Raw genomic sequence first — 17,193 nt, 5'->3', positions numbered from 1 at the left:
TATGATTGAATCCATGATTTTCCTCTTTTTATATCTTCAAGATTTTCTTTCCTGCAAATAAAAATTCCCTACCCCAAGGATCTCCCTACCCTACTCTACATCTTTGCTCTGAGGTTATACAAATATACTTTCTCTTTATGCCATCTTAAAGGTTTATAATAAACACAAGACTGAATTACAAAGGGTGAGGTTTCATTATTTAATAATGTATTTAAAGATGTTTTTCCTAATTCTTTCCTATCATTATTGAACTTTATGTAACCTTAAATACGATAGTGTCCATCTAATTGACACAATTTTTGTATTTCTCAGAAACAGGCACAAAGTTACCAAACTCAACTAAATGGTAAAAAACAGTGCCCAGAAGACAGCAGCTCTGAAATTCCTCGGTTGATATGTGAAGCAGATCCCAAGTGTGAAACGAATGAAAGAGATGAATTCATTATTGAAAAATTAAAATCAGCTGTGAGTGAAATAGCATTAAGCCGGAATAAGTTACAAGATGAAAATCAGAAGCTGTTCCAAGAGCTGAAAATGTACCAAAGACAGTGCCAGGTGAAGATTTATTTTTTTTTTCAACTGATATTGCCCATGGGTTGTATAAATGATGACTCAACAGGCATATGGATTAGAAAACTAATTACAAATTACATGTGTAAATTCAGCGCATTATTTCCTTTTAGTAAGTAATTCTCACTAGATGAGTAAATTCAGTAACACCAAAGGCACTTTATTCCACTAGAGTGCACTTTGGTTCTGCAGTGGCATAATAATAATATATTAACAATGGTCACTTACAGAACTCAATGCCTAAAAATCATGACCCTTTGGCCACACACCACCCTCTGTCCCCATTATTCATTCTCTCTGACCCTGTGCCTCTTTGATTCACAGGAATCCTGGGTTGGAGATCCAGGAAATCATTAAGGGTTCAACAATCTAATAACCTCAATGAGAAGCAAAGGGGTCACTCCCTGTGATTTATCACTGTTAACCATTTTCTACCAGTTCCTCTGTCAGTTGGCCTATTTCTTAGTTCCACTCTATTCCCTCCCCATGTTAAGGTGTACTTTTTCAGGTCACTATCTAAGCAGACTTCCACTTACTTCTCTAAGCTATTCCACCTCAGGATGTGCCACCTTAACTCCCTGGGTCATTTCTTAGTCTTGGGCCAACTCCTCATTCCCCCATCCTGCTACATTCTATGTGGGATTCTATTATACATTGGATTAGTCCTTTAACTGCTTTCTGTGCCAACATCTACTCTTCTCTGTTCCCCTTTCCCCGAGTTTGGAAGGGGACAGAGCTCAAGGCTCCCAGCTTTTCCTAGTCCATGGCATTTCTAAGAGAAGTACACCTCCCCCATCCCAAATTCCAGCTTTATTTGGGTAAGGAGGTGTATTCTACTAGAAATTAGAGTACACGTATAAACAAACAAACCAAGCTAAACCACAAATGCTAGACACTGAGGAAGCCATACATTTTCTAGAAATGGAAAAAGGTAATAATGATGCTTTTCCCTGACGTTGCTATAATATAAACAAGATCAGTCTTACTCTTCTCCACTAGAGGTTGTGCAAGTGGTTTCTAGTTGTGTATCTTGCCCGTCAGCCCACCCAGTCTGTTGGAGCTGGATTTGCAGGACTCCTGGTTCTGATGGGATTCTCTCCCTCTTGGGACTGCTTTCCATTCACCTTTTGTGGTATGGGACAACTGGTCAACTCTCTGGTCCTGATTTAAAGACAAACTTACATTATGCAGCTGTCTTTGTACTGCTGGAGTCTGCGCCAGGATCACAATCAATAAATAAAGTTATTTTTCTGGGCACTTCCTGAATATTCTCCCCCAAGTTTCAGGTTATCCTGCACAGAATGAGGAGTGAGTTCTCTTTGTCCTTTCTTGAGGTCTTTTTGGCTCTGGTCCCTAGAAATCTCTGGTTTGCCTGAAACATGTTTCATTAATGAGTCTGGTTATGAAGTCTGGTTCTACCCTTCAATGAGGTTCAGCTTCTTCACTAACATTAGTCCCTCTTAATCTCCCCCTCAAAGATTTCTTTTTGGACCTGTTGTAGCATCCAAGAATATCCTTTTTTATAGGCTGAGGTTCAGCTTTTGGTTCTTGGCTCCCTTGTAGAATAGAAATCACTACTCTTACCCCATATTCTAGAACGAACCTCTGTTGACCTCTCTGAGCAGTATGACTGACTTTCTCTGTAATGCTTTCCTTCACCAACCCCACCTCTCTCCTTCTCAGAACTTGATCTTTTCTACTTCTCCAGGAAGTAAGTTGGAGAATCTTGTTAAAAGAAGAAGGCTGCAAATAGAGAAAGAGTGTCCATTGATTAACATTAATAAATTAACATTCCCAGTTCAGATTACAATCTCTATCCTCTTTTCAAGTAAATGTCTGAAGCCTGTGTTTCTCACACTTATCACACTGACACACTCCTACTGATAAAAAGAGAGAAAGGAGCCGGCTGAGTAGCTCAGTTGGTTAAGAGCTCGCTCAAGAGTTTGAGCTCTGAGCAACAGCGGTTTGAGTCCTGGCTCGAGCTGAGCAGCCACTGAGCTGCCAACAGGTGGCAGGATGGCTCAGCTGAAAAAATTTAAAAATAAATAAATAAATAAATAAATAAATAAATAAAAGAGAAAGTATGACCTAACCTGAGAGTCTGGACATGCAGCAGGAAGGTACTCAAGCCACCCAATGGCCAAGGCCACCCTGTCCTGTAGCAATATCATTTAATTGACTTACCCTCCTGACCCAGATCAACAGGATATGACTCACCTCTCATCCCAAGATCTCTACAAACTTCCAGGGGCTTACACATACTTCTGAGAAAGCTCTGTGGGTTGTCTGAACTAAGGACGGTCCCTGTTACCCACTTTGACTTTTCCTTATGTATACATATATTAATGTACTTAATAATTTATTAATGTTTCTGAATATTTAATAACAAAATAAAAACCCAGTTATTCATAGGAGTCAATATAATTGTGAAATATTTGTATTGATATTTATACTAAAGGTTATAAAATAACAGTATTAATTTTCTAATTGTTATTACTTTTCTTTAAATCAGTGTTTCTCTACTGGGGTGAGTTTGCACCCCAGGTAACACTTGGCAATGCCTGGATACAGTTTTGGTTGTCACAACAGGGGAAAGCGGTATTAATGGCATCTAGTGGGTAGAGACTAGAGATGCTGTTAAACATCCTACAATGCACAAGACAACCCCCGCAACAAAGAATTACCCAGACCAAAATGTATTGGGTTGTAGGAAAAGTCATGATGCATTTTCGCAATGAAAAACATAGAAAAAATATGTCATGACTTTTCTGACAACCCAATACATAGTACTGAGGCTAAAAAACATTGCTTTAATTTTTTTTTTTTTAGCTGAGCCATCCTGCCACCTGTTGGCAGCTCAGTGGCAGCTCAGGTTGGGCCAGGAATCAAACCGCTGTTGTTCAGAGCTCGCACTCTTGAGCAAGCTCTTAACCAACTGAGCCACTCAGCTGGCCCTCATTGCTTTAAATTTTGAAATATTATTTTTCTCATATTCTTCTAGCAGTTCTCTAACTCTACACTATGATATTTTCCATAGTTAATAATAAATTTCAATGTGGTTGTTATTTATTTATTATCCACCAATTTCTATGAGAAAGTTTACCAAAGTAATTTTTGCAAATTTTTGCTCATTTAAAAAAATAATTAGTTATTCTTGGCTCCAGGAATAGTATTAAATTTAAACTAAGAACTTCCATTTTATATTTTACAAAATAACTGCATGTTTAAAAAAAATAAAAACAAATTATTCTGGAGTATGTGTCACACACACACAAATATGTTATATTCTAATGAAAAGATTTTTGAGAAGTAATTCAGTTCAAATATTCAAGATAAGATTTCTACTCCCAGAAAAACACTAATTATTTTTAATGCATTTAGAAAAAAGTGCTAAAAATAAGGCTTTCATTTAGACTTTTCTCTGTTTTATTTCTAGATTTTACTTATGCTTTATTCTTTTGCTTTAGAATAAATACTAAATGCGACTATATCAATGTCTTATTATTTGGTAGCTAATTTGAAAGTTCAAAATCATGGCTTCTCTCAAACTGTTAGGCAAGTTTCTAACTAAACAGATGGGCCTTAACCTTGTTTTACAAAATTTATATTTTACCAAATGGGAATAATTAGAGGTAAATAATCACTGTAACCAGTGCATGTATTTAGAAAGAAGTTTCTCTTCTTTTTTTGCAAAACTGCCAAATTCAGTATGCCATACCTTGCACATGAATTTTAAAAGACAACCATTTCAATTTGAATTACTGTCACTTATATATAAAATTCTCTTAGTTTACAACACACTGTAATGGCACATGCATCTGAATTTTCACATGAATCACATCTCACTTGTTTCTCTACGACCTTGAAATGTGTCAGCATACATATTAATTCCATTGCATATATTTATTTACTATGCTATACTACATTAACATTTTTTAAATGTGCGATATTTCCCACTGGAGATTAATGACAAAAATAAATTGTGCTACATTTTTTCTAGTATCTATGCCCAAAAACCTTGACCATTTTTTTGTTTCCTTGTTACTATGTCATTAAGGTACTATAGCAACACTGCCCCATGGAAATATAATGCAAGTCACAAATAAAATTTAAATTTTTCTAGTAGCCACATTAAAAGAAGGATAAGAAATGGGTGACATTGATATATAATAATCATATATTTTATTTAACACAACATATATCTAAAGTGTTATAATTTCAACTTGTAATCAATGTAAAAAATTATTAATGAGATATTTTACATTTCTTTTCATATTGAAACTTCAAAATCTTGGTGTATTTTACACTTACAATATATCTTAATTTGAATGCTATGTATTCACTGGAAATACCTCATCTGTACTTGATGTCATAAAATTTACTGTTAAAAAAGTAGATTTACATACTGAAGTTGTTCTAAACCAACTTGAAAATGTTCCAAGAGCTGAAACAAATACCAAAGAATCATTTTTGTGCATATTTGCATCCACATTGAGAAATAATTGATTTGACTGTCATGAAAAAACATGCCAATTTTAAACATCTAAGTTAAATAAATTCACTAATTCTTAGGTCATTTCAATATTATTAATTTAACATTGAATTCAATGGATACTGCATAAGTCATAAAACAACTCTCAATTTATCAATATCAACAAAGCCTCTTGTACTTTTACAGTCAATTTACATACTGCTGTCAATTATAATGAAAACTTTTGCATAGTTTTGCTAGAAAAATGTATCAAATCATTACTATTGATTTGCATTATAAAATTTCAGTTTAACATAAATTCTCCTACTTGTATAGCTACATCACAAATAAGCCTTTTTTTCTTTAATGATAGCTTCATATGTCACTCTTACAGATATTATTTTCTGATAACAGTAAAGAAATAGACTCCATTATTATTATTACATTTTATAGAATTTCAGTTAACTCTAGCCCATGGTGACATTACACTTCAATGGCCTGGAGTTAGAGCCCTTTTGTGCCCCCCCCCCATCCCACCCAAGTGAAAACAGGCCCACTTTTCTACATGCACTTTCATGATTGCTTCCTGGTGGCAAATTTGCAAAGCAAGGATAGGAATACTGCCCAGATACTGCCTTCTTCAACTGGGCAAAGCAATGGATGACATTCACATCAAGTTAATTTGCCTTTCTACTTTCTAATCTATTGTTTCACATTTCTTTTGTTTATTTTGAGATTTTAACTTTATCTTTAAAATCCACATTGTTTTAAATAGGAACTTTATCCAAACAAATCTTTATTCAAACAAGTCTATTCAATCACCTATTTGAATATATTCTTATTCTTATTCCCTAGTCAGCCAGGAACTTCTGGGGCTAAAATATTGCATCTAGGTCCTTCACTGAACCTAGATCTTTAGGTCTTCTGAAAAATAATGTATATTTAAGGCTTTGGTTAAAAAAAAAGTTTATCTGGGAACTCATAGGTTCTATACTGTCTACACAATTATATCTCTAGGCTTTGTGAAGTTTGGGATAAGAATTAATAAGAAAACATATATCTACATATAAGCTTATATGTGAATTTTCAGAGCAGTATCATTCATAATAGCCAAAAAGAAAAAACATCCACATATCCATCAACTTATGAATAAATAAATAAAATGAGGTATATCCATACAATTCAATATTATTCATCAATAAAAAAGAATAAAGTACTGATCCATGCTACAACATGGATGAACCTTGAAAGCATTATGCTAAGTGAAAGAAGCCAGTCACAAAAGGCCACATATTGAATGATTCCATTTGTATGAAATGTCCAAAATAGGCAATTCCATAAAAACAGAATATACGTTAGTGGTTGCCAGGGGCTGAGGAGAGTGAAAATAGGGAGTGACTGCTAATGGGTATTGGATTTTTTTTGTGATGAAAATATTCTGGAATTAGGTAATGATGCTTGCACAAATTTGTGAATATACTAAAATCCACTGAATTATATACCTTAAATGGGTGAATCTTATAGTATGTGGATTATATTTGAATAAATCTGTTATTGAATATACAGAAGGTGCCAAAACAATGTATACATATTTTAAGAAAGGAAAAAAGTATTAAAATTGTAATACTGAATATATACCGATAAACAAAAGATGAATACAAGTCACATTTGACTTCTGCAGTTACAAGAGGTGCTCAGAGTGACTACCATCACCGTCCAGACACTTCTGATTATGGCAAACTACTGCTTGAGCAACGTTGACCAAAATGTCCACTTGTATACATTTTTTTGGCACCCCCAGTATACTGAGAATTATTGAACAAATGATTTTTAAAAACATCCGTAGTATTTTTTATAGCATATATTAGCAGAGGAACTTCCTGCTCTCAGAGCACCCCACTCTGTCTTTATCAATAAGTTGCAGGTCTGTTTTTGCATCTTGAAAAAACAAATTATTTTGCATCTTGAATGTTCTAACTGGACCAGTAGGGTAAAGATTTGGATTTCTGTTCTAAAATCTGCCTCTTATGAACTGAATAACTTTGGATCAAATCTGGCCCACAACTTCCTCATTTATAAAAGTGGCAATGGGTTTGATGACCTGGGTCAGGCTTGCTTAATAAATATTAGTTTCCCTGTATAATTGAGCGGAAGAGACCTGATGATATGGAAGGACTCTGTCGTTCCTCTCTCCCAGAGGACAGCCAAGTACAGCTGGAAAAAATCACTCAACAGGTCATGGTCACAAACCTCAAATGAGTACTCACCACTGCCAGGAATCCTGCTGTGCTGGTCTAATTAGCTAACTCTCCCATTTCCATTGCAGGCCGTTTCAAACCTTCTTCGCTCTCAAAAATCACTCCCACCGCTATTTCTTCCATTGTCACCACCTGACATTGCCTTTTTTCTTCACAAAGAAAATAGAAGCCAACTGATAGCCATGTCTTATCTCCCCATGCCCAAATGCATCTACTTGTCTACATTCCACCTTTCTTCTTTCTTATCGCAGAAGAGGAGGGACTCTGCTTTAGGCAATACTTCCACTATGCTTTGGGACCCGTCCTACCCACCTTCTCAGGGACCTGACACCATTACTATCACCCCTTCTCTCTCCCAGCTGGATCCTTCCCACCAGGTTTAATCTTGCTCAAGTCTCTCCTGCTAACAAAATAAAACACTGGACTCCCAGGATCGCTGGTGTTGCTAGCTACCAGCTAAAGTAGGGCTACTATTGGGCAATAATGGAACCACGATTTATAATTTACTTTGTTGGCCAAACTTTGATATTAGATTTTTCTTGGCTGTTGTTTAAATTGGGAATTATTTGCATTAATCCAAATTCTATGCACTGATATTTTATTTATACTTTTATGTTTCCTGTTTTTCAAATTTACATACAGTATGACCATATTTGCATGATTATTCTTTGTCTTTGTCACCAGACTGTCCCCTCTCTGAGGACAGATTCTGNTTTTTTTTTTTTTAGCTGAGCCATGCTGCTACCTATTGGCAGTTTAGCGGCAGCTCAGCTCGGGCCGGGCATCGAACCACTGTTGCTCAGAGCTCAAACTCTTGAGCGAGCTCTTAACCAACTGAGCCACTTGGCCGGCCCTATCTTTTTAAGGGAAGTGTTTTATATAAAAATGAGACTAGATAAATAAAAGGGCAGATACTATGTCAAAGTACTGTCAAGTACAAGAAATCAGGGTAAAAAAAATAAATTAGGAGACAAAATGAAGGTGTCACAAAAAAATGAGGAAATTTGGCAGAAATATCAGAAAGAACAAAATTAAACATGAAAGTAACATTTGCATATTGTAAAAAATTAACTAGGTAGTAAAGAAATTTACTGGACAGTTATTCAAACATGTTTTTGAAATTGTGATTTTTCTGGTGATAATTTGAATACAATAGAAAATAGAAGCAAGAAAAGGAATTTTGGAATTGGAAAGAAAAAAGTAAATGATTCATTATTGTATCTGTTTTTAGTTTAGCACTGATCAGAAAAGAAGGGTAAAGTGTGGCTTACAAAAAATAGAACTAAATGAGAATACCTGATTTATGATAATCATGCCTAAGAAGTATTTCCTTTCACTACACTTAGAAAATATTTAATTAACAAAATAAAATTAATTATAATAGAATTGTGAACTTTTATTATGAATTTTACATTTACTTTTATCTATTACTAATCTCATTTCAGGTCTCAGATATGAGATATAAAGCTGTCAGAACTGAAAACACACATCTAAAAGGAATGATGGGAGATTTAGACCCTGCACAGTACATGGTAATATGCTGAAATCATTCAGTAAATTTAACAGAGATTACTTAGTTGGTCAGGATTTACCCAGACGTTATTTACTGAGCACTTCCTACAGGGTGGCAAATTATCTTGCACACGGATAGAACTCAGTTTTATCTTCAGGCTAAACATTTGAATTTCTGGTTTTCTCCCATGTTCTTTTCTTGGATTGGGCTCAATTCTGAACAGTTCCTCACACATACTACTTCCTTGTTTTGGTCTTGCTGTAACTTCTGAAATCTTACATATACGTGGCCTGACTCAAATGTCAACCTTCCCCTTAATGAAGCCGCCCCTGAAGCTCCAGAGTGAATTGTTCCATCCACACTTAGTTTGTATTTTAGTCTGACTTGTTTTGTAGCTTCTCACTTCCCCACTGGATGGTGAAGAGGGACCATGTCTTATTAATGTTTGTATCACCAGCACCTCACAGCATCAGGGGTATGGTGAGTGTTCAGTGAATGCTGGCTGAATAAAAAGATGGAGGAATAAATGAATGGCTGTGGACTGACCTTGTGGTTTTAACCAGTGCCTGCACAGGTTTACGTAAGGCAACTTAAACAGGCTGGGTACCTTTCATTTGAACTGCTTAATATAACAGTTGAGGGTTGGTTTTTAATATATAGAGATGAGAATGTTTATTTATTGAACTAATGAAATACCATTGTTACTTGTTTACTATTTATTTGCTCTGAGAGAAAACTCTGAAATAAAATAATTTTTCACCATTCAGGGAATGGAGAGGATAAGAGATGAGTATGGTAATTGCTTAATCTGGCTTCAGTTTCCTCAGCTGTGAAGTAAATAAGGAAGATGGATTTGGCATTCTCCATGGTGCCTTCTTAAGCCATGATATGTATTTCTGTAATAGTATGTACTTGTCCTCATAATAGTCCATATGCTAATATCAAAGAGTAGAAGCATTCTGGAAGCATTCTGTCTTCTTCTTTGGATCCAGTTATGTTCTATGAAACGAGTACTACATATGGATAAAACACCAAAGTATACGTGGCTTCCCTGTCTGTTACACAAAATCTGGCTGACACCTAGGACTTTTATTTCCAAACACAGGACACACAAAAAGTTAAATTGGATCCTATATGTGTCCCCATATGTGTCCTTTTTTCTCTCACAAAATGGTTTTATGTTATTTTTAAAAATGTCTATCTGAATGTTTTTAGGTGCGTATTCTGTGTCATCACAGCCCCCACTGAGCCTGTTTCATCCTTACTCTTGTAGGCATTTGGCTTTATTCATTCACTTGTTTTTGTTTTTTCAAGAAATAAAACACATAAGATGTGTAAAGAAGAAGCTAAGTATCCCTACGTCTATCCCCAGTCCTAGTTTGGACTCCAGAGAATCCAGTGCTGACAAACTAGTGTGTATCATTTTATAACTTTTTTGTTGTTTGTGCACACATATACAGGGGATGAGTTGCGTGTTCTTTTATAGAAATAAATGCATACTATATACATTATTCTAAACTGCCTTTGACTATATATCATGGACATGTCTACAAGTAAGTAGAAAAATATCTTTTTATTTTTCCTAGTTTCTTAGGAAAAAATACATACGTATGTAAAATATATATAATTTTTAATGAATTGAATCATAACTTACAAACTCACTATTTTAGCAGTCACTTCTTTTCCTGCTTCTCCCCTTCTCCTTTCTGCCATTTCTCTATGCCACCTCATACCCCATCTGCCAGATAACACGTTAACTATTCAGTATGTATCATTTTGTACTTTTTCATATATATGAATTCACTTATGTGTGAATATATGTACATATATACATACATACACATAGATGTATGTAGTCATATACCTATTTAGGGGTTTTAACTTTTTAAAAATAAATTAGATTACATTATACACACTTCTCTTGTTTTTGTTCACTCAACAATATCCTCTGCAGATCCTTACAAGTCAGCTGGTTTAGGTCTTCTGCTTCGTTTCTCATAATGGCTTAATAATATCCCATGATGTGACTATATCAAAATTTATTCAACTATTTTTCAGAATTAATTTATTCATAATTAATTCAACTCGGTTTCTAGATTTTTGCACAAATAAACAATACTGTAAAATACCCTTATTACATATATTTTGAAATACCTTCCTAAGAATGGAATTACTGATTCAAAGGATATATATGTTTAATTTTAAAACATTTGTTATCAAATCATATTTCTACCTTTTTCTTTCACCCTTACTAGCAATATGTGTTATCGCTTTTAAATTTTTTTCAGTCTGATGGGTGTAAAGTGATTTCTCAATAGTACTTTAATTTGCATTTCCCTGACTATAGTGAGTATTTTTTGTATATTTATTTGGCAATGTATTATGAATTAGTTATAGTCTTTGCTCATTCTTCTATTGGGCTGTCTTTTTCTTGTCAATTTATAACAGCACTTTTTGAAATTTGCTGTTCGTAATTTTATTTATGATATCTTATGCTATATAAGAAGTTTTAAACTTTTGTCAAACATGTATATTTTTGTTTATAGCTTCTGAAGTTCCTTCCTTGAATAATAAGGCTCCTCTAACTTCTATACAGTATATATAGTTTTTANCTTTAAATGACAAAGGGACACAGGAAATATTTGGACGTAATGAATATGATTATTACCTTGATTGTGGTGGTCGTGGCACGAGTGTATGTCTAAACTCACAAAATTGTGTACATTAATTATGTGCAGTTTTCTTATATACCCATTTTATTTCAGTAAATCTGGGGGGAAATGCTTGAGAATACTTTCTCCACCTCCCTGTCAAAGTAGCTATTAAAGCAGTATCAGTAGTAGGTGATGATTTGCATACACTAGAAAACTAGTAAGAAAACTAGAAGAAATGAAAACTTGAAATCGGATGGGAAAAATAAATGAATCGTTATTATATGCCTGTGTTTTTCACTGAGAATTGAGAAGAAAGAGAGGGTCAAGTGGGGCCTGCCAAAATTTTAAGATAGGATAGGAAGACTGAACCTGACCAATAAAAGCTTTAAGCTGCTTTTTTAAATAAAAGGATTTGTGAATATTTTCTGGAATCTATCTGCTGCAGATAAGAAGCCAACTCCATCAGGAAGAAGAGCACCTTAGCTCTGAGCAGGAAAGAATGAGGAATGAAATATCTGACCTCACAGAGGAGCTTCATCAGAAGGAGATCACTATAGCAACTATCATGAAGAAAGCTGCCTTTCTGGAAAGACAGTTAAAAACGGAGTTAGAAATAAAAGAAAAAATGTTAGCAAAACAACAGGTATGCAAGCGGGCAGGACAGCACCTGTCGCAGTCACTCATTTGCTCAATGCAGAGAGCAGCTTTCATTATTGACTAATAAAAGCATTGCATTTCTTGGTATTACATCTGAGACTGGCATGACAGAAATGTTTTGTGGAATCACACAAAACCTTTATGACATAATTCAAAGTGTCATAAAAAAAGAGCCAGGGGAATAAGTGACAGTGCAAGATAATCTCATTCAGTCTCATCCTAACATTATCTTGTGACCCATAGTTTGATCACCTCCCACAGTGTGCTCTAGTCAAAGTTTCCTCCTGAATTTGCCTGTCGTTCCCTTTCATTAACATGTTTATCTGTTTAAAAAAAAAACCTCTATTCCAGTCTTTCATAGATACCTCCCCTGCCCGCTTTATATATCTATTTTAGGGTTTTAAAAAACAGATGTTGAAACATTTACTAAACATTGCCTCAATGCGCAGCATGGTTCATGGAGAAAGTCAGCAATTATAACATTCTACTGTTAAAATACTGCAAGTCGCTTATAAGCCCTACCTCCCTCCTTTCCCTCCCTCCTTCGCTTGCTCCCTCCCTCCCATTTATTTTGAAATTCCCTTTCATCCCTTATTCATTATCAAATTGATGATTTGCTATTGAAAGCATAGGATTTATCTGGTTGGTTTTTTTTAACCCCAAATCTAAAGGATTTGAGAGCACTATTCAATAACTTTCTAGGTATTTGAAGGTCACTTCAGAAATAATATGGCTATTTAAATCCTGTGTACTATAAATACAAGAAAAGATTCAGCCTTTCCCCAATTATAAGCCTTACACTGTGATTATATTGTACAATACACAAGAAAATAGCATAAATGGGAGAGTAGTGTTGGTTGCACCTGTACAGGAAAGGATATTTTACACATGTTAACAGTGATCTGGGGTAATTGGATTATGAATTTTTATTTTCATCTTTATATTCTTATATACAGAGGGTGCCAAAAAAATGTATACACATTTTAAGAAAGGAAAAAACTGTATTGAAATTGTAATAGTCAATATATACCAATAACAAAAAATGAATACAAGTCACATTTGACTTCTGCAATTACAAGAGGTGCTCAAAGTGGTTACCATCAGTGTAATTTTANAAAAAAAAAAAAGAACTCAGTAAATATGTGTTGAATAAATGAAGGGAGGAAATTCTGTGAGACAGTCAGCAAAGGACTAAATATTAGTACATTTGAAATTAGGCTGGTTCATAGATGTGAAATATTTTTAAATGTATTATACATCATAATATCCAAATATGAGCATTGAAAATTTTTGATGTTTTTATTTAGGTCATGGAAGTAGGACTCTCAGAGGTAAAAAGTGAGTTACAGTCACGTGATGATCTCTTGAGAATTATAGAAATGGAACGATTGCAGTTGCACAGAGAATTATTAAAAATAGGAGACTGCCAAAACGCTCAAGAAAATATAAAAAGGTATATTCTTTATATTCACAACCTGAGAGAAACTGTTCAAAACATGATGTTTGACTTTTTTAAGTTTTATATTTGAAACTAGAATTAAAAGTCTATTTGTTTTGTATTAACATGTTAATTATTAGATAATATTCAATATTAAAAATAAAATTAGTGATTATTTTATCTTCAAAATTAACATCTTTACTTACCTAGAAAATTATATCATGTTCTGATTTATGGATACTTATGTGTCATACTGAGTCAGAAATTTTCTTAGAACTTTTATTCTTCAGAATATTGTAAAACAATACTATAGAGCCAGTATTTCATTATACATATATAAATATAAGTAAGATTTATTCCATATTTTTCTAACGTTTTTATTTTGATTGCCTGTAAACCTGTTATTAAGCTTTTCACCTATAAATATTGTATTTATTTTGGCCTCCTCATTCACCACCTTGGCAGTTCCATGAAAGGTTTTGTTAGAATATTTTTTTTTCCTCTTTTAAAATCAGATAGATATTGCATACTCCATAACCACAAAGGAAATAGACTTCTGATGATTATTAAATGTTTATACTTATGAATAGACAGTGTGACTCTTCTAACCATTCACTGATTCATTAGAACTTGAATCCTTTTCAAATCTGAAGGTCAATGCTAGACTAATGATAAGATTTAAAAAATTGAATAGCCAGTAGTGAGGGATATTTATTGAAAGATGAGTATACTGTTTTAAAGGTAATAATTATTTCTTCAAAGTTGTGGGACTTGCTAACATTTCCTTGAGGTCTGCCCTTTACAACAAATGACAAATTAAGATTCTTAAAAATGACCTATTGTCTGTCTCAGCAATGATGGTAGAATACCTATTAGCCAGTCAACATTATTGAGTGCTCTGTATACAAGCTATATATCATCACCACAAATCATTAATAAATCTATTAGAATTATATTATGTGCAAGGTACTGTTCCAGTGTGGTGAGTTAAGAAATGTCTTCGCACAAAGAATGTATATGCCTAGAAACATAAATTTCCTAGAAGAGCAAACCATTCAACTATGTCTCATTCCAGTTTTTTGAAGAGCATTGTAGGTAATTTCTATGGCGTTATCTCACAAAGCCAATGCTGAATTCCAAACATTGCCAGCTTTCCTTAGATACATGATTTAATCTAAAATCTTGCAGTTATTCACATATTTGGCCAATACAACTCTTTTGTTGTGCCTGGTTGCCAACCTCTATTTAAGCTGGTATTTATTTTGGTCTTCAAACTACATCTTTTACATTGGGGGGTTGTTGGCTCAGTTCTGTATTCTGAGATTTGATGAAAAGATATTTAACTTTTCACAGCTTCTATTGTATTTTAGACTTTGAACATAGTCTTCTCTGCCTTCACCTTTCCCATTGAAAGTTTCTAATTTTAGTTTTCATATGAATGTGGCTCTATCTTTTATATTGTTTTGGTCTCTTTTATTCAGACTTTGTTTTTTCTTTATAGTTGTAGTAAGGTGAAACAGCCCAGACTACAGAGTGTAGATGAACAATGGTTTTATAGAAGTAGCATTGTAATGTTTTTATTCACTATCAGAAACTTTCTCAATAACGCTAAGATTTTGTTAGCTTTTTCCTTACTTTGGTTGTGGAAGCACCTTGGGCTGTTATGTTCTGACAGTTATTAAAAATAATTCCAGCACTCTTTTCCTACATGAAAAATGACAGTTCTCTTATTTATTTATGTTAGCATTGAACATTAGCATGACTATTATTTTCTTTTATGAACTTGTCCACATTGAAGTTTGACATTTGTTCCATTCACTCACTTAAATTTACAAAATCATCTTGAGGTTTTTACCATTCAACTCAGCATTCCACTCCCTGAAATTGCTTAGAAAGAATTGAAAAAAAAAGGAAATTTCATTTTGACCTCTCCCAAATCATACAAATAAGAAAAATTTAAGACTGATCCTGAAATAATAGTTTAGGAGAATACTGGGTAAAATGCTCACAATATATTACTGAGTGGAAAACAAAAGAAGACTGACAAATAATGTATACAGTAGATCCTGATTTTATGGGAAATGTGTATGTATTTATACACATGCATAGGAAAAAAAGACAATATACACAAAAATGCTGACAGTGGTTTTTCCTGGAGGACTTTACAGCAGTATATACTTTTCTATACTCTGTTTTCTACAGTTAACACATATATTTGGCAATTAAAAACAGCAAAAACAATAACAAAAAAACACAGTGCAGCCTAGATAACATGTACCTCATGGATATCACTGTTAATTTACCCTTTGTAAAAGATTCCTTTATTTTTCATCTTGACAGTTATTTCTCTATCATTACTCAGATTTTGTTTTGTTTGTGTGGTTTAAGGTTTTGATTTGTGGAACCTTTTAAAAAGTTCTTTGGAAATCTAAAATTGTATTCACTTACAAGTGGGTACATTCCTTAAAACACTGGACTCTACCAGATTAGTCAAGCAATAAAACACATTCTGCTTTCTTTGCCTCGTTACCTTTATTTTTCTGTTTTAATGTTTTTTATTTTACCAACTTCCTTGATGCGGAAGTGAACGTTACCTGCTTAAACTTCAAAATTCCTGTGGAAATTGTACTTTTTATACTAGCTCCTGCCTTTCCTCTCTAGCATCCATGTGTGGTTGCAATTCCATTTTATAAATTGAACAGCCAAAGAATAGATGTAGTTGAGCTCTCTATGGGTAGACTGTCAGATTCAATCACTGCTACACTTTTATGGAGCGGTTGCTCCCCCCAGACTTCCCCTGACATAGTTCTTTTCCATGATATAGAAGCGAGTCAGGTGTATTTCCTTTTTTAATGGGTTCCCAAGTTATTTTATTACAGGAAACAGCCTTTTCTTCTTACCCAAGCGTCTTATCTACATATGCAAACCCAGTATTAATGTATAATTGAAATTCCATACTAATTGCTAGCTTTAATTTTATTTTTTTCTGCTAAAACCATTTTCACTTAGTTAAATATGTAAATACTTATGGGATCTGAATGTATTAGAACTTGCAATTTCTGAAACTAGAAATGTTTCTAACAAACGAATAACCTATCTCTGCAACCTACAATAGAGTAAATTAACTATATAATACTAAAATTTATCAAGTTAAACTTAATTTTTACTCATTTGAATTTGTAGACTACAGTCATCTTATTCACCTTCTATTAATGAATCAGAAAAGAAAAGGAAAGAGCTGTTTTCAGTAACCCCAGACCAACCAAATCATGAAAAAGACTTGAATAAGGTATGGAAAATAGTGAGCTCCATTCTTCCAGGCAGATCTGAAGTCTTTAAATACAAAGGGTCGGGGGTGGGTGTTGGGGGAATCTTCCTTCTATATTTTCTCTTAAGATAATAACCTACCAAGCTGCTAAGACTGACATTCTTCTGTGTGATGCTATAAAAAACACGAACCTTAGGTTATCACCCTGTCACTGTGAGGCTGCCCCTGAAACGTGGAGGACCTGTCCCTCCTGAGAGGTAGCTTACAGCAAGAAGTAAGAGAGCACAGACTTGGGTGCTCAACCATGTTAGGTGCATAAACTTAGGGAAGTTGCTTTCTCAAGTTGCTCAGGGTCTTCATTTTT

The 17,193-nt window shown here is 34.1% G+C and overlaps 1 protein-coding gene across 1 annotated transcript in view; it reads left to right on the top strand.

The window, feature by feature from the left end:
* DEUP1 (deuterosome assembly protein 1) overlaps positions 1-16,850 on the top strand; it is a gene marked incomplete at both ends in the record, with an annotated part of 47,774 nt that extends 30,924 nt beyond the window's left edge. The window contains 3 exons of the mRNA XM_019663730.1: positions 313-555; positions 13,431-13,576; positions 16,745-16,850. Coding sequence (XP_019519275.1) covers positions 313-555; positions 13,431-13,576; positions 16,745-16,850 — 495 coding nt within the window. The remainder of the gene's footprint in view (positions 1-312; positions 556-13,430; positions 13,577-16,744) is intronic.
* Positions 16,851-17,193: the final 343 nt, after the last annotated feature.

This window comes from Hipposideros armiger, unplaced genomic scaffold (genome assembly GCF_001890085.2).
Source record: "Hipposideros armiger isolate ML-2016 unplaced genomic scaffold, ASM189008v1 scaffold_402, whole genome shotgun sequence".
Taxonomy (NCBI): domain Eukaryota; kingdom Metazoa; phylum Chordata; class Mammalia; order Chiroptera; family Hipposideridae; genus Hipposideros; species Hipposideros armiger.
Note: the sequence above shows the minus strand (reverse complement) of the source record. Positions and strands in the feature narration are given on the sequence as shown.